A 22,172-nucleotide genomic window follows, 5' to 3' on the forward strand; every position below is an offset into this window, starting at 1 on the left:
ACCGAGCTAGAGCAAGAGAGGCCGCTCCTCCTTCCTCCTCCTCCCCTACCCCCCCCCCCACCTGGACGAGCCCCAGTAGTGCTCTCTGGTCCAGCACGGAGATGTGGCCAGAGCCACCTCTTCACGCAGCCCTCCGAACACACGTGCACGCTGGGATGTAGACGGGCTTGGATATGGAAACACCCACGTGTCCATACAGGCACCAGTGTGCGGGCAGGCACACGGTTCAGACACACATATGCCTGCATGGGCTCGTGGACACTGGCACACCAAATCATGCTCACAGAGGCATCCGTGCACACACACATACATGTTTGATAGCAGTCAATGAATGGCCAGCACATACACATACATCCCTACCCCTGGAGCTCACCCTCCAAACCAGGTCATTCATACCCTTACAATGTACTCAGAGCCCCAAGGGCTCTCAAGAGTAAGACACCACCACACATCCAGTCTGCTCCCCACCCGTCCCAAAAGGGTGCTCCCCAGCCCCTACAGAGGCTCTCCCCCACTCCTCCAACCTTTCCTGTCCTGGCTTGATGCCCCTCCCCCACTCTCAATCTCTCCCTTCACTGGGGTCTCCAGGACACCTGTCCACCGATTGTCCCACTTATCACAAAACCCTTCCTGGGCCATTTTTGTCCCAAAAGTGACTGAGGAAGCCACTTCTCCTACAGGGTACCTCTCATACTGGGGTCTGCCTCCCAAAAAAAACTTTGGGGGGGTCTTTGGGAAGCATTCATCATAGCTCTTGAGGTAAGTTCAGGGAGACTCACTTCCCTCCATCTGGATATCACCTCCATATTTACCTCAACCTGCTTGGACAGGGAGAGGGTGCCATGGGGAAGCAGGAGGAGGGAAAGAGGAGAGGTGGGGTAGAGGTGACCCTGAGCAGGAGCCGAAGACATGGTGTAGCAGAGTGAGAAGTGGGCAGGAGGAAGGAGCAGATGAGGTGGGAGAGGGGAGGGCCGGGAACACTGGCTCCTGCTTATTGAGTCTGAATTTTGTTTGGGAGCAGAATTATCAACGTGAAATTTGTACACTGCCCTTGTTCCTGGGTACAGTCAGGACCTGGGACAGCTATACCCATTGCCGCTGCCACCCTGAACTCTTGCTAGATGCCAGAGCCCAGTACAGCCCCCAGCCCTTCAAAAGTAAAGACAGAGGTCTGCAGAGGCCCCCCAGATGAGGCTTCCAGATGGTGTGTGGCCCCATGAGGAAGGAGACACGGTAGGCTGGGGCTCCCAGAGGATGTGCCTTCCTGTCCTCTGGCCCCTTCTTGTGCTCTGGAATATAGACTGACACAGCTCTGAGCAGGCAGAAAATTTATGGCCCCAAAGGGAGGGAGGGAGGAGCTGGTGGCGAGAGGAGAGGAAGGGAAACCGCCTAGAGGCCAATCAATATCGGTGAGTGGGAACTGGAGAGAGTTGGAGGGGGAGATGCTGGAGAGGGGGAGACATGGAGGGTAAAAAGGCAGAGAGAGACAGAGGTGTGCGAGAGATCAATAGAAGCTGTAGAGACTGAGCAGAGACAGGGAGGCAGAGATGTGAGGAGCCGACCCCCTGGGAGAGGCAGGAGACAGTCTCTAAGACACAGCACAAGCCCAGGGGCTTTGGGAAGGAAGTACTGCCCCCCTCTTCTCATATCCTGTTTTCAGCCTCTCCACTTTCCTGTCTTTCATCACAGAGATGTGTTCTTTCTCTCTGATCTTCTCTTTTCAGTCTTCCCAGAGCAGAATCTCCTGAGCCTTAGAGGAACAGAGGTCCCTTCCCCTCTGGGAGTAGTCCCCATGTCACAGATGGAGAGACTGAGGCAATAAATGAAGAAAGGCTGTCCTGAAGGTCGTGACTCCTAGTGTCTCCCTCACCAGACAGCTGCACACCAGGGCCAGGATGCTCAGAGGCCTGGCTCTGCCTCTCCACCTTGGTCACGTCTTCCCTCCTCCCTCTCTTCAGGCCCTGGCCCCGCTGGGCCCCCAGGGCTTCCCAGGGCTCTTATTCCCAGGGACCTCTCCATTAGGTCCCTGCCTGACCTTGTGCACACAGGTCCCCAAGAAGACCAACCACACAGAAGGCCCGAAAAGCCAGACAGAAGAGCGGCCCCAGGAGAAAAGGGGTATGGCTGGAAAGCCTTGCAAAGACCACACTCCCCAGATTCTTGTCCTGTCCTTAGGGTGGGGACAGATCTCAGAGGCACCCCAGGGCCAGTTGTAGCTCACTGGGAGGAGCAGCATGCAGGCTCCCAAGTTGTACCCACCTTGTCTTTAGCTCCACAGCTTTGCTCAGGCTATGCCGCCACACCAGTGCTTGGGGACGGTGACATTTCCCAAGATGGGCCCTGCTCCCCAGCCCCAACTCTCCCTCCCTTCCACCAGACAGGAAACCAGAGAAGTTGCTCTTCCTATCTCTGCCCAAATGTGGCACAGCTCCCTAGACCTCTGCCATCCATGATTATACCCCCTTTCCAGAAGTTTCCACTGTGTGGGAGCGAGGAGTGCTGATGAGTAGCAGCGCTTTTTGATCAGATTTCCTCCATCCCTAGCAAGAAATGGCACAACCACCATCCGCAGAACTTGAGCAGCAGGGGCAACAGAGGCAGGACACACGGTCTACCTGAGCTGGGCCTCCAATGTCCTTTGATGTGAGGCTAGGTTTCCTCCCCAGTCAAAAGGCAAGGATGGTCTCTAGCCCATGGCCTTCTCTGAAGATCAAACTGAAGAGCTTTGTCGGTAACACCAAACTATCCGTTACTATGTCTGAAGATGTGTGCCAAGCTGAGCTACCCGGAGGGGAGAGGCCTGACCACAGCATGGCAGCCAGGCCCCAAGTGCCCCTGAGCGGGTTGTCTGGAAGGCTTTGGCAGACACAGAGAACAGCAGGTCAGATGAGAGAAATCCGAGGGACAGAGTGGGGACAAAGGTCCCAGGCTGGCCATGCCTGAGAACACCAGGAAGGTGCTGAGGGAGACATGTTTTCAAAGGGGAAGGCAAACGACCTCCTGTCAAGAGCCCCTGTCCCTGGAACAAGTAGGTTTCCCATGTGGAATTCATGAAAAGCCGGCAGTGTGGTGACTGAGACAAGGGCACTGTGACTACCTCCACAGATCTACTGTCCCTCCCCAGGCCCCACTCCCTGTGCCTAACGTAGAGAAACACAGTTTTCTTGAGTGTGTTTGCATGTGTGAGCGTACGCCCATGCGTGAGTGTGCCTGTTTGGTCTCTCGGCATAGCTCCCCACCAAAGCCCTCTCAAGCGATGTCTGCTGAGACTGCTCTCTGCTCAGCCCTGTGTCCCCGGCCCAGTCATTCGAGAGAGACTCCAAACCCCTCCAAAAGTCAAAGGCTGTCCTCCTCTGCCAGGTTCCAACCAGCTACCAGCCACCAACCACTGGGACTGAAAGTGCTGCTAACCCTGCCCTCTCTGGGAAAGGACCTCAGACAACATGCACATTGACAGGCAGATGCCCAGGGAGCGAAAAGAACCAAGTGAGGACACCAGGGAGTGTCCTTGTGGCTCCAGGGGACAGCCCGCAGTTGGGATTCTTGAGGGAGAAAAAAGGAATAGCAGGGCCCATGTCCAGGGAAATCAGCTGTCCCACCAGGTCAGAACCAGGAGAGGTCACCTATCAATAGATGACCCCAGAGATTCAGCCAGCAGCTCCCCCTGGGCTCCAAGGCAAGTGAGAAGAAGCAAGCGGCACAGAGCCCTCTTGGGCTCTGAGGGACCCTCCTTCCTCCCAGATGGGCAAGGGCCTACTCCCTGCACCGCCCATCCCCCAGGCACTCACGGTCATTGCAGACGGGGCCTCCGTAGGAGGTCATGGTGCAGTCACAGGTGAAGCCATCCCATTGCTGCAGGCAGACGCCCTGGTTGGCACAGGACTCCTCGGTGCAGGTGGTGCTGGGGCCTGGAGCGGGCAGGAAGAAGGACACCCCTGCTCAGCCAAGCCCCTCCCTCCCCCAGGGGGTGCAGAGCCTCAGCTGTGCCAGGCTGAAAGGGCCCAGGTCTGACCAGGGGGATGGGGTGGGAATGGGAGGCTCGAAGACTGGCCTTGAACCACACTGAGTGCCCAGAGTGGGAGGCAAAAGGGAGGGCCAGCTGTCCCCTGCCCCAGAGCTCTGGGGACAGGTTCCCACAAAGCCTAAGAAGGAAGCCACCTGCTGAGCATGGGGCACCTGCTAGCCACTCCTCTACACTCACCATCACAGCCCCTCTCCACCTGCCCGATGCGGTGCAGGGCATCAGCGATGAGGTCTGGGAGGCGCCCGTTGAGGTCCACAGAGGCCAGGCAGCCCTGAAAGCCATCCCGGGAAGCCACCAGCTTAGGCAGGTTGCTGAACATATTCTTGCTCAGGCCGCCAATGTACAGCTCCCCTGCAAAGGGAGTGGGGTCAGCATGCTGGCACCCAGCGCCATTTCCCTCCCAGGACACTGGCATCCTGTCTCAGGTCCTCCCAGCCCTCTAGGAGGCTCATGGTGTCCCTAACAGAGTGACGGCGACCTGCAGATACCCACCCCCCACCTCTTCCTCCTTCCTCTCCATTTTGCCATCTGTCTGCGCCCCTCCCAGAGAAACCCAGATGCTGGGAGAGTGGGGGGTGGGGGACAGCTGGAGGAACCTGCTCGTGCTCTCCCACACGTTCGGTTCCAGTTCCGGCCTGTAATCAGGGCCTTTCATAGATGTGCAGCCCCATCCCCTCCACCCCCGCTCCCCCCTCCCAAGCCTCCTGTTCCCAGAACTCCTCAGGCCTCTCCCAACTTGGAGTTCTCTCCTAGGCAGTTCTAAGCCTCCCCCCCTCCCCCAACCGCTAGAGCTCTGGAAAGAAGTTCTCCTTGGGCCATCTGATCCCAAAAAGGGGCCCGGATTCCCTGGAAGCCTTGGGCAGCACATAGCAGGGCTTGGGCCCACACACTGGTCATTCTACATCCTGGCCAGGGCTGGCTGCGTCACAAGCCCGCCCAAGGCTGCACTTCAGATTCTCTGTGACACATCGCCCTCTCCTGGGAGCAGAGAGAATTGTCAGCCCTGTGCCACCAGATCTGGCAGACCTGGGATCTGGCTAGGGGAGGGAATTCACTGGCTTCTGGTGCCTCCCCAAGCTCAGACAGTTTGAGTCTCATGGACATCCAGGGGTCCCTCTGGGACCTGTGCAATAAGGTAGCTCATATTGACCCCAGCGGGATTGAGCAGCCACAGGCCTCATCCCTCCTGTCCCAATGTCCAGCCTCCTAATTCATCCTCCTCTTCCCATCCTCTCAACTGCCTATCCTGGGGACAGGTAATGACCATTTCGATGACTACTGAAGAGACACTGGAGAATGTGGAACACTAGGGTGACCCAAAGTGAGCCCAGCCAATGCCCAAGATGCAGGAGCTGGGGACCCCGGGTCCTGCTGCGTGCTCTGTCCTCCATCCCCACCCTGGAGCCGCACTTGACAGGTCAACAAGCACCCTATTCTCTCTCCAGCCTTCAACTGAGGCAGGATTCTCAGCCTTGGGGGTCCGAGAGGTCCTTGCAAGGTCTGGGCTACATACTACTCGCTCTAGAGTCAGGGCACCAGGGACCCCAGGAGACACATCTTATGACCAGGGCTATGTTGCAAGGTGGACTCGCAGGAAAGCTGAGCGGGACTTCAGCCACATATGGTCAGCCGGACATGGTGGAGGCTGAGAGGCAGGGAGTCTGGGGGTGAGGGAAGCAGCATTGCAGGAGGGGAGCCCTTGCTGGGGCCACGGGCATCAGGGCTAGGGCCAGGCCTCCTCCAGAGGCCCCAGCCCCACCTTTGAGATCGAGGTTTCGGGCGCCATTGGAGTGCTGCGTGACAGTGCGGGAGTCAATCTTGAGCGTGTGCACGTTGCCTGGGTCCCTGGACACCACCACGTTGTGCCACTGGTTGTCATTGACTGGTTTGTCTGAGTTCCCCTTCATCAAGGACGGGCCATTCCCCAGGTCAAACACGTAGTGGACGTACCTGCCCCACGGTAGGGAGGAGACACTGGGTCAGGGCGGGGCGATGCTGGGAAGGCGGGGTTCAGAGGAGCTACCGCTGGCAGGGGTCTTCCCTGGGGGCCATGGGAAGAAGGAGGGACCCCCCAGGAGGGAACCAAAGCAATGGCAAGAGGACAATATGTGAAGTCCTGTCACAGAAGGCCCATGAGGAGTTGGTTCCTGACACAGGCTCAGGGGAGCTAGTAGATGGGGAGGTTTAGTGGGGCAGCAGGGACCCCCGGGAGCAGGGACCGAGCTGCTCTGGGGTGGGATCCTCCAAGGCTGAGGGGCTGGGCTGACTGGCGTGTGAAGAGGCTGTGGAGGAGGGGAAGAGGGGGAGCCCTGGTGGGGAAGGAGCTGGGGAGTCAGCACCTGGAAGGGGGGGCTTCTTCTCCATCCTGGCTGAGTAGTTGGGAACCTGAATCTCGACCTGTGGTTTGGGGACACTGGATACCCGCAATGGTCCAGGGAGCTGTATCTGGGTCAGTAAGGGGAGGGGACCGTTTCCCTAAGCAATGCCTGGCCCCTCACCCCTTGACCAGCTCGATGACAATGAAGTCATTGCCGTTGCCCGAGTTGAAGAGGAGAAGCCCGTCGGGGGCCGTGGTCTTGAACTGGAAGAAGAGGTGCATGGAGGCGTAGGCCTGGAGCGTGGCGAGGGCCAGGTAGCTGCTGCGACTCTTGAAGGTGACGGGATCCGCCACGATGGCACGCAGGCCAAAGCGGGCGTTGAGCTCGCAGTAGGTGATGTCGCCGTCCTTGCACTGGTCCATGTAGGGCTGGCCGTTGAACACCAGCCCGCTCAAGTGCCCGATGAAGTTGGAGGGCACCACGGAGATGAACCGCCGCTCCGTCATGATGCCCGTCTCAATGTTGTGGAACTCCAGCCGCGTGTGGGCTCCTGCCATCTGTCCTGCTCGGGACAGGAGGTCGAGGTGAGGGGGATGGCCTTGGAGCACACACCATAGGATCACTTCTGAGACTGGGCCTCAGGCTCCCAGGAGCATCTCCACATGAGGCCACACGTAAGGGACATCACCAGAGTTGCCCTCGGCCAGCACTAGTGGCAGACACAGCTCCAGGAGGAGCTGGGGGACCCATAGGTGGGTGGCCCACGGGCTTTCAGGAAATGCTGCCTGCTGGGAGTTGAAATGGCCCCTGGGGTCCAAACCCCCATAATCAACCACCCCTAAGGGGGAAGTGGCAGAGGAGCTTCACCAGAAAGATACCCTGGGACCAGAAGTCCAGTCAGAGGTCTCCAAGAACCCAGCACAGGTCCCCAGAGATGTGTCCACCTACCCTCCACGGTCACGTTGTCCACAGACAGCTGCAGGCTCTTGCCACGCCGCACCACCCTCACTGTGTGCCACTCATTGTCATTGAGCTTGTGCCCCGCAAAGAGCGTCTCGGGCCCTTTACCTGCAGCACCAAGGGGGGAGTGAGCACGGCACTCAACGGGCCCACAGGCAGCTTCCCGGACCACCCCCGATGACAGCCCTACACACACCTGTGCACTGTGCACACACACGACCCACGGCACAGAGCCATCGCGCACACACCCGTGCACACAAGTTCACACACTCCTGGCCTCACCACATCCCCAGAGTGCACGCGCACACAGAGCTTTCACACTCAGATGCACTCGGCCACTTGGGGCGATTTCAGAGGGTGCCATTCGCATAGAAGAGGAGGTGAATGGTGCCCCTGGAGTTACCCCAACACCCCGCACTCTGAGGCTCAGACCTACAATCAACAGTTTCCAGACTCTGAGGACCTGCCATGCGTGTCACCAGCAGCTAAATTTCCATGTATGAGCACAAGGCCTGACACTTCCAAAAAGCCACACAGCCTGACCACACACCCCAATGGAAATGGCTCCCACAGCTTGTCATCCACCCTGATGCCCAGCTCCCCCATCTGCAGGGGGACCCAGGGGGACCCTTCTGCCTGGTGAACTCTACACACCGGGACATGTGGCCACATGTGCAGCAGGTAAGAGCCAGCACAGCCAGAGGGGGGTGCTCTGTTTCTTAGGAATTATGACCATTTATTCAAGGTCAAGATTATCTGCTCCCCAAGTCTAAGATTAAACGTACTCATCTTTCAAATGTAGCTGGATTGTGCAGCATTCCCAGGTCATCCCTGGGCCCCTGGTGCTCACTCCTGCTGAGGCTGAGCATGCTGACATTAAAGGATCTCTGGTCCTCACACAGCATGTGACACACACATTCAGCAAGGGACCGGGAGCACACAGTCTCTCTACCTGTGCCTTCCATGCACACACGCTCCCTCAGTGACCTCATCTCAGAGCACACAGCCCAATCACACCAGCCTCCTGTCCACCCTTGCTGGCAACTCTCACTGCCACTTTCGAAAGAGCCCCTATTTGGCAGGATTACGCCCTTCAGGGAACACAGGCCACGTGTTGGGCTGAACTCTAAGGCCCTGGGTGCTCCTGGCTGGCCCTCACCTTCTTTCCCGTGTGCCTCGCCTGCCCCCTTGTGGCCATCGCTGGAGATGCAGCAGCATATCCCCAGCCCTCCAGCTCCTTTGGGCCTGTAGGATGGGGGAGCTCCCAGAGGCAGGTGCCACCTGGGCCTCTGTTTCCACCTCCTCCCCACACTCCTGTAGACTTCCCTTTCCCATAACCTACCGAGCACCCTGACCATGGACCCTTTGCCAACTGTCCCTGGTCCACTTCATTCTGCCTGTTCTGCCCTCTGGAACCCCCTGCGCTCGGCCCCCAGGCCTGCTCCCCACCCCTCACCCATGCCAGCATCCACACAAGCCAGCGATGCAGAATTCGCCTCCCCGCCCTTCCTCCCTCCCTAAGTCCCAGTGTCCAGCATCCCAGCCCCTTGGGTCTCTGCAGGAGAGGGAAGCCACTTACTGGGTGCGCAGCCGACGCGCAGGCAGTCTGGGGGGGCCATGGGGCGGGCAGAGGGGGAGGGGAGACAAAAAGGCAGAACAAGGTTTTTTTTTTTTTTTTTTTCATTTTAGGCCTTAGATTTTTCCCTNTTTTTTTTTTTTTACATCCTTCACAGGGAGGGGTATCTGCGGGCAGGGGTTCCCCCCGGGGCCACTTTCCGGGGACCACGCGTGCCCAGGTGCCCTTTTCCCCTCCTCAGTTGAACCCCAGTCCCTCCTGCCCCCAAGAAGGCTCCAACCCTCCCCAGAGCTGGGAGGCAGGGCAGTCAGGTGATGGGAAGAGGGCTTGTGTCCCCTTCTTGGAGGGGCCCAGGCCTCTCGTGCCTGAGGGAGACGGGCACCTTGGGAATCCCAGTCGTACAGGGGATCGCCAGGGGCTGAGGGCTTGACCAGCCCCACATCTCCCCAGCCTCTGGGAGGGAGATGGGTGGGGAGGGCCAAGGTCCCTGCACCCCCTGCTCTGGAACGACTCCCTGCTCAGAGCCCAGGCGTGACAGCACGGCTTGTGCTCTAAGCTCAACGGAGGGGTCTGCCCCAGGGCCCCCTTCCCCAGGCCATGTACCTCCCAAAGCCCCAGGGGCTGGCACCGCCCCTACAGGAACCTTCCTTCTCCCCACCCCATCCTAGCAGAGCCTGGCTGCCACTAGGGATCGGGGTGCTCCTCACCCTGAAGAACTAGTACTTCATGTCTTCCTAGGGAGGGGCTCGAGGCCACACAGTCCAAAATCTGACCTCTCTTAGGAACAAGCAAGTCAGGGCCAAGCAGACACCGTAAACAAAGCCCCTGCCTCTGCCCAGCCCTGCACTGCTGTGCCCTGATTTCGAGAATGGAAGGGGCCCTCGTGGTTGGCAAGGCCACGGTTTCACAGAACCTGCAACCAGGGCCCCAGATCCTCTGGCCATCCCCCTGGTTGGGCACATGGCCCACAAGGTGGAAAAGCCAGCCCTGGCAGAAGGACAGAGCTCCAGGTCCTATGAAGTCCAGGTCTTAGGCCCTTAGGTTGCCTGTCCTGCTTTGTGAGACCCAGACCCCTCTTGGCCTGAGGGAGCTGCTGGCCAGAGCACAGAAAGCCCTGCGCCTCGAGGCCGGGGAGCCGGGTCTTCGCCTCATCCTCACACTGACTCACTGTGATCTCGGGCAAAGGGGTTCCCTCTGAGCCTCGGCTTCCCTTCCTGTGAGCTAGGGCTGGGACGGGAAGATCTGCAGCAGGGATCAGGTGACAGCCCTCGCCTTGCAGGGAGCCCTCAATGAACAGCAATGTCCTGGCCTCCCTCCTGTCGCTCCTCCGAAGAAAGGCCCTGCCCACATACCCCATGGTCAGGATGCCCCTGGCATCCCCTGGGCCCCTGAAGGTTCCTGCAGTGGAGGTAATCAGATGGCCCCTGTGGCCCTGGGGGTCATGGGCCTGTCAGGCAGTACAGCTGAGCTCCACACGCGTTGTCAACCGCAGCAGAAGAGTGGGGGGAGCAGCCGGGACCCTGAGCCACAGCCTGGCACCAAGAGAGGGGCAGAGGAAGGTCAAAGGGCAGACACAGGGAAGTGAGAAGTGACAGGAGGCGGGGGGTGCAGAGAGAAAAGCAGAAGATCTGGGGGAGCAGAGGGAAGGAGAGGCTGGACAGCGGGGAAGTGGAGTGGCCGAGGGCGGGAGGTGCCAGGCCCTGGAGTCAGGTCCCGGGGGCTCTCTCAGGGCCAGCAGAGTCTTCACCAATGAAGGGTCCAAAAAAGAAAAAAGGGGACTGGAAGGGCAGGCTGATCCCCCACTGGAGAACAGACCCCAGGAAGGAGGTGACTGTTTCCCTTCCCCAGCAGAGGAGTCTCAGGAGAGGAGGGGGGTCCCTCTGTCCAGAGAAGAGGTGGTGGCTACACCCACCCCACAGTGACTCCACCCTCAGGAGCCCCCGCTCCAGTGAGGCAGGAGAAGGGTGAGCCCACCTGAAGGTGGACACCCAGGGGAGCCAGGACCCTCCCAGGGGAAAGCCAGAGGGGGAGCAGCGGCTGGAGAAGCAGGCCCCCCTGCCCACGCTCACCCAAGCACAGCTCAGAGCAAGAAAACCCGTAACCTGCTACAGGCCGGGGCCTGTGCCTCGAGAGCAGGCAAAGGACAGACACGATTGGTCTGCACAGACCCACCAAGGCCCTAGCTGGACAAAGAGCAGGGTGGAGGTATGACTTGTGACAGGACAGGGGAGAAAGCAATCCACACGGAAAAGGATGCAGAGAAAGACACAGCCCCCCAGCACCAGGCCCCAGAATGGAGATGTGGGCCCCCAGCCTCTGGAGCATCTCCTCTAGGCAGCGACATGGCAGAGTGGCAGCATCAGCTCCTGGTGCAGCCTCAGCCTTGGCCAGTCCCCCTGCAGCTTGGCTCCCAGAAGGAGCTACTGAGCAGCCCCTCCCACAGCGCCAGGGTGAAAGGGCGTGGGGTGCCATGAGCATCTAGCCTGAGAATGTGAGCCAGAGCTAGGCACAGCTCACGAGGTCTGAACTAGAGGAGATTTAGAGCAAGGGGGATTTCAGAAGAGCATGGTGACATTAAGGAAGAAGAGCCCAACACCAGAATGGCCATCTCAGAGGTGGGCAGCTCCAGACACCGCAGGCAACGGAACAGAGGTGGAGGCCTCCCGCAGGCAGTGCGCACGCACCGAGGGCCACACACTTCACGTCAGCCACAATGGCACAGCTGGGACACCATGGGCACACTTGGTAGAGGACAACTGCAGGAAGGGGGAGAGGGCAGACTAGGTGGGTACTGGCCCCAGTGATCAAACCCAGGGCAGAAGGCAGGGACCCAGGCCACACTGGAACAAGGCAAAGAACCCAGGTGACATTACCATCTTCTAGGGACAGAGAGCAACTGCCCCCCTCAGGGGCTGAAGAAATGTGATCATTGTCTACAGACACAGTGAGGCGCGGGACTGGTGCAGGATGCACAGTTCAGTTCCTCAACCCTCTGCCTGGAAGGAGGCAGCCTTTTGACCCTGTCTTGTCTATCAAGGTCCCCATCTCTGGAGCTGGCCCAGAGGACCCCTCCAGTCATCCCAAGGGTTTGCTGGCAGGCTCCACTCCTTCTTCAGGCCCAGCACGGAGCCCGGGTCCTTCCATGAGTGCCACATGAGCCACGTAGCTACCTCTGTACCTCTCACCTCCCTCCCTCCAGATGAGGCCAGAGACCAAAACCGCCCGGCTTCTGCAGTGTAGCCCAGGACCAGGGCCTTGGTGCTGCCCCATCTGTGGGGCCCTGTAGGCCCTGGGGAGTAGCAAGATGCAGATGGAAATGGGGCTCTTGAGGCGGGAGCAGACTGGGTGACACTATGTGGAAGCAGCCTGCCAGGCCCACCTCCAAGCTTGGGCCCCTGTCCCAGTGTGGTTTTTCTTTGAGAAGGCCGGACAGTCCCTACAGATGTCTTCACTCACATTATTCCATTTGAGCCTCAAAACCACCCCAGAGAGCAGACAGAGTGAGGATTCTTATTCCCATTTAACAGAGAAGAAAACAGAGACTCAGAGAAGAGAAATGACTTACCCAATATTAAAAGATCCCAAGGCTGGACCCCAAACCCAGAACTCCTCCCGTCCCAGCCCTAGGCTGGGTGGCTGGGTAGCTGTCATCTGGGACCATGTCTGTCTCCAGTGGCTACACAGTGGCCATATGCCCCATGGCCACACACCAGGGGGTATGTGAAGGCAGATGCATCTGCACCAAGCGTTGGGTCAGTCTGTCATGAGCTAAGCTAGAGATGGCATCTCAGCCCACACATCTCTGTGGATGGGGCAGGAGCACAGCCAGAGGTGACAGGGAGACAGGACAGCCCTGTTGGCTGTTGGTGTGAGAAGCCCACTCTTAACACTATGGGTCTTCCAGAAGGGCCGGCTTGTTATCTGACTTCTGAGATTTATTTATATGGCTCAGAGAAGCATGCCCATGGGAAGAGGGTGGATCCCAACGGTGCAAGGTCCCAGGGGTCACCAGGGCAAGGTTTCAAGGCCAGGGATGCTGCCTCCTCTCTAGACTGCTGGGCAGACCTGAGGAACATTGGCCAAAGGGCGTCTCCCAGCCCACTTTCCTGCAGAGTGGCTGCAGGGTGGGTGGTGAGAGCAGAGCTGTAGGGGTCCCCTCAAACCAGCTCAAGGCCATCTGCACAGCTCCCCACCTCAGGCCCTGCCTTGCAGACAGATCCTTGACCCAGGAATACACAGGCCAGGTGACACAGTATAAGTACACTAGCCAGATGACAAGCCCCGAAAGGTCAGTGTCTCCCAGAAATGCCCTGGAGACCAAGGTTAGGATGAGATTCCAGGTCAGTATTTCAAAGCTCCAACCTCTTTATTCTCCCCAGTTGAGGATTCTAATCTACTCAGAAGAGCCCTACTTCTCTTCCAGGCCCAGGAGATACCAGGTGACCCTCGTGGCCTGAAGTCTTCTGCGAGTCAGATCCCTGGGCACTGCATCCTCACGGGCCTCAAGAGGCCAGTCTGAGATGGGCAGATGTGACCCCAGCCTGGTCGGCTCAGGACCCCTCACCTCCAGAGCTCCCCTGCAAGAAAAGTTCCAGAAGAACCGGGGCCTTGCTTATTCCCTGCTGTAGGACCTGGCTTGGAAGACAGCTGGCATTTGTAAGATGTCCCCTAGATACCAGCCGAATGAGTAAAGCCGCTGGTCTCTCCTGGTCCTGACCACGAAAGCTGAAGCCCATGGACTCCCCCGCAGGGAGCCTCTCAGTCCCATGCAGATACTGCGGACAGGCAGGTGACCTGGAACCAAGCCAGCCCTCACCCATGAGCACAGGAAGAGGCAGTGGACAGTGTGTTGCAGAGGGCCAGAACCGACAGCCCTGCCACCACAGCCCTGATGGAGATGTCAGGGAAAGCAAGGCACCTGAAGGCCAAGGACGAGGGTTTGGGACGGGCTCCTCCCTATGACGCTGGGCTCCATCCCTTTGGGATGCCGGGTGAGAGTTTCATGATCTGTAAGGCAGGGACTGCCATGCCAGCCTGGCAGCCTGATGCCATCATGAGGTGGCCATGGGCCTCAGCTGTGGAAGCCCATGGTGCTAGACAAGGGCAGAAGGGCAAGTCCCTGTGTGTCCAGTGTGTGCACGGGCACCTACCCACGCCCCTCTATTCCACGCAAAGAGGCCGAGGGTGGCTGTGTGCAGGGGCCACTGCACGGGGCTCAGGCTCAGTCCCCGCAGGCTTCAGCAAGTGTCTCCCAAATGAGTGGACCAGTGAATGAGCAGGGGTGCACCCAACGCAAGAATGAGCTGCGTCATCACGCGTGCGTGCAAGACAGGCACCACCAAGACTCCTCGAGCGTGCTCTGGGAGGACGGCATCACACCCAGGCACGTTCGGGAGGGTGTGTGGCCACGCTCTGGTCTCCAGCCCCTACAGTGCTGTCGAGCATGAAGCATTGGTCTAGGCTGTGCGTCCTCACCAGGACCCAGGCTGTCACCTCCCACCTCCAAACTCTGCTGGGGGCACCTAGCACTGGTGCCACCACCAGCTTCTCCAGACAGAGGGGGGTGTTGGTCAGAGGCAGGCCAGGGAGGGGACCAGCAGGCATGGGGCAGGGTGGTTACCGAGGTTGACAGTGAGCTTCATCTGCCCCCCGTCCAGCTCAAGGCGCAGGGTGTCGGCAGACTCCCTGGAGGTGGTGGCCATCATGAGTCCGTAGGCCCGCTGGGACATGAAGCGCAGGGACACGTCCTCGGCCTCCGTGTGCACGGCGTTAGGCAGCGTGATCTTCATGTACATCGAGCCATCATAGCTCAGGACCGTGGCCTCTGCCCAGGAGTGGGGAAGGACAGCAGAGGGGGCCGACAAAGGCCAGGGGAGAGAGAAACAAGACCAGAGAATCATCACAAGACGGCAGGCTGGGACTGGCCGTGAGGGGCACAGGCGCGGGAAGTGGGGGTCTCCCCGAGGAGGAGGATGGGGCACCTGGGGTGATGGCTAGCCTCACCTCTCTCACAGACCCGCCCCAGGAAGCCGGTCCCGATGCAGTCACAGACGAAGCGGTTCCAGCCCTCTCGACAGATGCCCCCGTTGCGACAGGGAGCGGACGCACACTGCTTCAGCGTCTCCCGGGAGCAGAAGGGGACAACGCCCACGGCCCCCTGCGCCTCGGCCAGGCCCCGTAGGTCTCGGCTACGTCCATCTATGAAGAGGTCCCGCACGCAGCCCACGTAGCCAGCCCGGAGCGCCGCTGTCCACACCTCCGGGGGCAGGGGCAGGTCCACACGGCCTCCCTCAGGGAGACCGCCCAGGTACAGCTCACTCTCCAGGTCCAGGATCTCGCTGTCCCCAGTGGCCAAGAATGGTGTGCTGCGGCTGTTCACAGAGATGGAGCCTGGGGAGCAAGGGAGGGTGGGCCTGAGTGGGGAAGGCAGGAGGGAGACGGCCATGGGCCAGAAAGGGCTGTCGCAGCTCTGCCAAGGAGGCCCAGCGCCTGCAGCCTGCCGTGGGCCCAGAAGGACAAGCAGCAGCTGACCTGGAGGTCCGGCTCACTTGTCCTGCTGCCAAAACTGCCTGACAAAGGTCTCCAAGTTCAGGGGCTCTTGCCACCCAGCCCTAGCCCAGCTAGGGTGCTGGGGGCCTCAGAGGAGGTGCAGGAGGTGGACACACCCAGAGTCTGAGCTCCAAGGGGCTGGATCAGTGAGCCACTGGGCCATCCCGCCAGCCAAGCTCTCCCACAGGGAGCTGGAGGCAGAGAACTTGGAGGAACGAGGGAAGATTTGAATCCAAAGGGTTTTTTCCCCCTGCTAACATTTACTGAGCTCTTCCAACCGCTTGCCAGGCACCTAGCACTTGAGACATATTAGATCACCGAGTCTCACAATGACTCTATGAAATTGATCCTTTAGGATCCCATTTTGAAAGGGCGGATGAGGCTTCCAGAGATCAGGGAGCCTGCCCAAGTGCCACGGTGGGGAAGGAGCTCAGTCCAAGTCCTGTCCAGGCGGCAGGACCTCAGAGCACGTTCTCCACCCTACCCCTCCCGTGGCCTGAGCACCCCGGCCTGGAACCTGTCCTGTGGCCAGCAGACAGGCAGGCCAGCTCCTGGGCCTGTGAGCAGGCTGGAAGCCAGAGGGAAGCTAGGCGCAGAGCTACTGAGTTAGAAGGTTCTTTGTAAGGAGTGGGTGATGCTACAGTTTAGATACGGTTACTCAGGTTGAGACTTGACTACTATTGTGGCGGGGCTGGGCGGTGGGCCCTGCAGGGGTGATTAGGTCACTGATTAATGCCTTTCTCCAAGGGATGGTATTAATTTGGGAGTGAGTTCATTCTCAGGAAAGCAGTTTGTCATAAAACAAGGCTGCCTCAGATTCTGTCCCCTTCATATGCACATGCTTCCCCTCAGCTCTTCTGCCATGTTAAATAAACTTCTTGTCTTTATAAATTATCCAGTCTCAGGTACTCTGATAGAGCAACAGAAAACAGGCTAAAACAAGTGAACATCTTAGAAAAAGACTGAGGTCAGGTGAGAACTTCAAAGCCTTGACTGAGATCTTAAGCTGCAGAAATTTATATAGTAGAGATTTCATTCTGCTTGTAATTTTTATTCCACAAGTTTTCTTTCCTCCTTTCAAATTTGGAAGAATGGGGGAGGTGCTGGGGATTGAACCCAGAGTGGCTCTACCCCTGAGCTACATTCCCAGCCCTTTTTATTTTTATTTTGGAGACAGAATTTCACTTAGTTGCCCAGGCAGGCTTCCAATTTGCAATGCTCCTGCCTCAGCCTCCCAAGTTGCTGGGATTACAAGTGTGTGCCACCACACCTGTAAGTTTTTTTTTTTTTTTTTAAGTTCTTCCAAGTTGGGCACAGTAGGGCACTCCTGCAATCCCAGCAACTTGGGAGGCTGAAGCAGGAGGATCACAAATTCGAGGCCAACCTGGGCAATTTAGCAAGACCCTGTCTCCAAAAAAAGCAAACAAAAAAAGGTGCTTGCTTTGGCAGCATCTATACTAAAAGTTAGAAGGATAGAGATCAGCATGGCCCCTGTGCAAGGATGACGTGCAGATTTGTGAAGCATTTCATATTTTTAAACAGCAAATCCTACACCACGTACCAGTGTGATGCACCCAAAAAAAAAAAAAAAAGTTGAAAACAAAATAAAACAAAAAAAGGGACGCAGCTCACTGGTCAAGGCCCCTGGGTTCAATCCCCAGAACTGGGGAGGGGTGAGTCTGCCAATCTTAACAGGGCTAGAGAGAGGTCAGGGGCTTGGGTCTACATTAGGCCTAAATGTGGAAGGATGGGGGGTTGGCAGTGCAGGAGGAAGTCGGGGTTGAACTTGGCTGCAGGGGGCCGCTGTGCCCTGCGGACACGTTTATTCAAAGCATGCTCTCTGTCCACCACCTCACCTAACTCAGACATGTCGCTCCCTGGCACCCCCTTTTTCTAAATATTTACTTTTAGTTGTAGATGGACACAATACCTTTATCTTATTTGTTTTCACGTGGTGCTGAGGAGCCTCGCACGTACTAGGTGTGCCCTCTGCTGCTGAGCCACGACCCAGCCCCTTTGGTCCCCTTGTAATCACATAATCTTTTCTTCTGCCATGATGTCTCCTGTCCCAGGTCCCCAAGAGTTAGGAGCCCCCTCCCCTGACAGACCCCAAACATGGCCCACTGGATCACCTACACCCCTGTTTCCGGCCAGAGTCCCTTGGCACCGACTCAGCCACCCGCCATGGTAACTCCCGGGCTCTACACCACCCAACTGGCCTCCCAGCAAATAAACCGGGCATGGGAAAGGGGGAGGCAGGGAAGGGGTGTATGATGGAGAGTCGGGGAGAGGAAACCTAAGCAGGTGCAGCCTGCACTTCCAAGCCACTCTAAGACATGCAACAGGAGCAAGTCAATCCATCACCACCGGAAGAAAGGGCGAACACAAAGTGTATCTACAGACAACGGGAGGCTACTCAGCCTGAAAAAGGAGGAAAATTCTGACTCATGCAACAACATGGAGGAACCCTGAAGGCACCGAGCTAAGCAAAATCACCAAACGAAAAAGGACAAAAGCTGTCTGATTTAATTTGTAGGAGGTCCTAGAGTAGCCAGACTCGTAGAGACAGAACGCAAGACGGTGGGTGCCAGGGTGGGGGCGGGGAGTGGAATTTGGTGCATAATAGGGACAAAGTGTCCACTGGGAAAGATGAACACGTCCTGGAGATGGATGGTGGTGGTGGGCGCAGAACAGTGGAAACAGCGGTGCCACTGAGTTAGACACTTAAAATGATCACGATGGCAACGTTTATGTTAGGTACAATTCCAATAATGAAGTTAGAAAAAAAAAAAAAAAGAAAGAAACAGGGAAAGTTCTAGGAGACCTCTGTTGGAATCGATGCACACAGTCTGAGCTTGTGTGCACCTGCGAGCACAGGCCATCGGAAATGTCTGGAGATTGAGCTGGGAATAGTGGCACACATCTGTGAACCCAACTACTCAGGAGGCTGAGGCAGGAGGATCGCAAGTTTGAGGCTAATCTTGGCAATTTAGCAAGACTCTGTCTCAGAATAAAACATTGAAAGGGCTGGTGATATAGTCCAGGGGTAGAGCACACCTGGGTTCAATCCCCAGTACTGCAAAGAAAGAAATGTCCAGAGCTGTTCAACACAGAGATCAAAGGCCCAGACAGACCTAGGCTGGTATCTGGGCTCTAGAGATGGGTGGGGGGCTCACAGGACCACTCCCTGAGGGCACAGAGGAGCAGAGTGAGCCCTGCAAGGCCTGGTCAGACTTCCAACCTGGGAAGGACTGGTCGTCTGCCTGGAAACCCCAAAAGACTGTGATTGTAAAGACCCCCTGAGGCTGTTGAGAGACACCGGGATGAAGCCACTTCACAGGCGCTGTCTGGGGACGAAGGACAGCAGGCCCACGAGAAGCCAACATTTCCAGAAACCCTAGCAGCCCCCTCCTCCCTGTGTGCAGAGGACCGGTCACTCCACCCAGACCTGCAGGCTGGGGGTGGTGACAGCCTGACGAACACAAAAATTTAGCTGACGTTGATAAGTGCTTAAATTGGATAACATGTCAGGTCTCATTTACATCAATTCTCCCTCTCTTGGGTAATTCTCTGATGCTCAACAAGATGGAGAAGAGCGAAGAAGAGAGAATTAGCAGGCAGAAGACAAGAGGATGGGAAAGGAAGACTGAGAAGGGAGTGGGGGAGGGGAGGGGGGCTGGACGAGACAGAAGGTTGGACCGTAGGCCCTTGGTGCCGGCCACCTGCTGCCTCGCTGTGCTAGCACCTCCCTGCCTCACGCGGGTGTCAGGCTGTGGACTGTGTCTCTCCTGGCCAGGCACAGAGGACAGTCTGTTCAGTTCTGGCCGTCCAAACCTCCAGCACCGTGGACAGCACCCAGCACAGAGCAAGTGCTCATTAAATCCAGCCAGCCTCTCGCCATATCCTCAGGCTCCACATCCACCCATCCAACCAAACACAGGTGGGAAATATTTGAGAGGAAAAAAGATGTGTCTGTATTGAACATGAACAGTTCTTCTTGTCATTATTCCCCGAATAATACAGCAAAAGGACTACTAGACAACATTTGCACTGTATTAGTGTTGTAAGAAATCTAGAGATGACATAAAATGCACACAGGGGTGTGCACCATTGATATGCAGTATTATGTCATTTTACGTAAGAAACTTAGCGTCACAGGTTTCGGTATGGGAACGTCCTGGAGCCAATCCCCGCAGACACTGAGGGATGGTTGTAAGTGTCGTGTGGTTAATAAAAGGCACTTCCGGGACTCTGGATAGAAGGGAGCTATTTTCTTGAAGGCAGACAGACACCCACTGTGTTAGGGGCTGTGCTAATCCTATTTTTTCCTCTCAATGATCCTGTGTAATTGTCCCTTTCACAGATAAGGAAACTGAGCCCACATGCAGCGAGTGGCAGAGCTGAGGGGTGTCTGGGTCGGCTGCCAAGGAACACGGTGCTCTTTCTGCTGTGAGGGAAGGGACAGGGTGGGGGAGGACTGGAGGAGGGTGCAAGGAGCCGCCGCTGGGAGCAGGACATGATGCAGGACAGAGACCAGCTGGAGGGGGAAAGAGGCAGCAGGGCAGGTGGTCGGTGGCCAGGGAAGGGAAGGTCCAGAGGCCTCCTGACCTTTGCGCCCGTCCCTCTGGAAGTCCACGTGGCACCACTCGCCGTCGTTGACCTTGCGGCTAGATGCCCGGAGCTTGATGCCCCCTGAGCCCATGTCCAGCAGCAGATAGAGGTAGCCATCCAGCAGCTCCATGGCAAAGTAGTCGGCCCGCTGGGCAGAGCTGTGGCCACCCGCCCCGGCCCCCGGCCGCCGGCCCTGGCTGAAGAGCAGCAGCCCGTTGGGCTCAGTGGTGCGGAAGTCCAGAGAGATGGAGCCAGTGCGCTTGGCGCTCCAGCGGGGCAGTGCCACAAAGGCCTCGGGACTCTCAAAGGTCACGGGGTCCAGAGCAGCCACATCCTCGCAGCGGAATGCCAAGTCCCCCTGCAGCTTCATCTTGGGGTCCCCTTCCTTGGCCAGGCGGGACAGTTCCAGCTTGAAGTCATTGTTCTTATAGACCACCTGCAGGAAGGGCGGGAAAGGCGCTTAGGGCCTGGCCTCTCCTGCCCAGGGGACCCCAGCACCCCACCCCCGCGGCCCCTGCACAGTGCCCCCAGAGCACTCGGCTTGGCCTCTGTTCTAGAACTCAAACACAGAGGCTGTGCCCAGCACACCCCCTTGCCCCATTTCCTTCCTCGGCCCCGGCACTGGCCACAAGCTCACCCTGGGGCTCTCAGGGCCCACGGACTGCCGCTCACAATCATGCAAGGCAGCAGTGACCGCTCCCAGCAGTGACCACTTCCTAACCAACGAAGCTCTGGCACTGACACTCTCATCTGCTCCTCACAACCACCTCAGGAAGCAGGTACCACCATGCGTCTGAACACAGGGCAACTGGGATTCGGGCTTGGCCAAGGTCACAGAGCTAGAGAGTGGAAGACTGGAGACTGGAACAGCCTCCAGCCTTCACAGCCGGCCTTCCCTCAGTTCCACAGCTGGCTTTGAGGGTCCTCTAGGGGCTGGGGCCGGGGGGCCTCCCAAGGACATGAGAGGAGACGTGCCTCTTGACCCAGTCCACAGGCCTTGGGTTTTGAAGAGGGGACGTGTCAGAGATCCCAGGCAGCTGGCCGGGCCAGAGGAGCCACGCAGTTCCTGGGCCGGCTACAGCCCTCCCTAGACCTACTCACGTCCTTGAGACAGCCCATGAAGTTGTTGCTGACGGGCGAGCCCGGCAGGTCGGCAGTGTTGGGGCTGCCCCCAATGTAGAAGAAGTCATCCGAGCCCAGCATGGTGTAGTCCTCCTGCGTGTAGCCTGTGGTGGTCAGGATCCCGTCCACCGAGATGGTCACCTGCCCAGCCCAGGGAGGGGAGAGACAGGAGACAACCGGCATCAACTCCCTGGGAAGAGCGGAAGGCCGGGCAAGGGAGGGGCCAGGGGGCGGCGGGGGAGGGGGACCCCCATTTTTATGTCTGCTTGTCTGGGAGGAGGAACAGTGGGGGAGAGAAGGCGGGGGGAGGAGAGGCAGCACAAGATTTGATGGTCCAGGTGGGCCAAGGCCTGGCCGGATGCCCGTGGCTCCAGCTCAGCAGGCAGGAGCCCCAGGAAACTGTAGCGCCCACAAGGCACCAGGAGCAGCTCCGGGAAGGTGCTCAGAACAGGAAAGGGGACTCCAGGACAGGGCCCCACTCCAGGGAGTGGGGGGAAGGCAAATGGCACCCCCATTCTTCTCCTCTCCACAGCATGCTCTGGACACAGGTGTGAATTCAGAGCTCCTTTTAGGAGAGGCTGGCGGGATCCAGGAGGCTGAGACTCACCTGCAGCCCTCCCCTCAGGGTGCCGCGTTCCTTCGTTCCTTTGGTCCTAGCCCCAGTGACAGTGGAGACTGCAGTGGGAACCCCGGCTCAGATAAGCCTGGGGAGTCCTGGGACTGGGTTGCATGACGTCCTTTGGGGCCGACTGTCACCCCAGCCACCCAAGTTCCCAGGTTCCCATTCTCAAGGCTCTTTACAACTTGTGCACCCCGATATTTAGGTCAATCTCTTTCCTCCAAAGGAAAGGGCAGCCCTGTACCTATTCCTCACCCCCTTCCTTTCTTTGTGTCCGCTGTCTTCCCTGACACCCTGGTTACTCCATCCTAGGGAGCAGAGCAGGACAGGGCTAAGTGCCCTGTCCCAGGGTGGGAAACCCAGCAAGAAAGCAAGAGGGCGGGGGGGGGGGGG

The 22,172-nt window shown here is 58.1% G+C and overlaps 1 protein-coding gene and 1 non-coding gene across 2 annotated transcripts in view; one reads left to right on the forward strand and one right to left on the reverse strand.

Moving 5' to 3' along the window:
• The window catches only part of Nrxn2 (neurexin 2), a 96,230-nt gene that overhangs the window by 35,212 nt on the left and 38,846 nt on the right, over positions 1 to 22,172 (reverse strand). Inside the window, 10 exon segments of the mRNA XM_048789091.1 lie at positions 3,789 to 3,908; positions 4,202 to 4,375; positions 5,784 to 5,974; positions 6,523 to 6,904; positions 7,291 to 7,410; positions 8,882 to 8,908; positions 14,499 to 14,702; positions 14,882 to 15,268; positions 20,036 to 20,474; positions 21,140 to 21,301. Coding sequence (XP_048645048.1) covers positions 3,789 to 3,908; positions 4,202 to 4,375; positions 5,784 to 5,974; positions 6,523 to 6,904; positions 7,291 to 7,410; positions 8,882 to 8,908; positions 14,499 to 14,702; positions 14,882 to 15,268; positions 20,036 to 20,474; positions 21,140 to 21,301 — 2,206 coding nt within the window.
• On the forward strand, positions 16,861 to 16,963 carry LOC125612231. The gene has a single exon (XR_007342563.1). It is a non-coding gene; the product is annotated as a U6 spliceosomal RNA (small nuclear RNA).

Source organism: Marmota marmota, unplaced genomic scaffold (assembly GCF_001458135.2).
Source record: "Marmota marmota marmota unplaced genomic scaffold, marMar, whole genome shotgun sequence".
NCBI classification, from domain to species: Eukaryota; Metazoa; Chordata; class Mammalia; order Rodentia; family Sciuridae; genus Marmota; species Marmota marmota.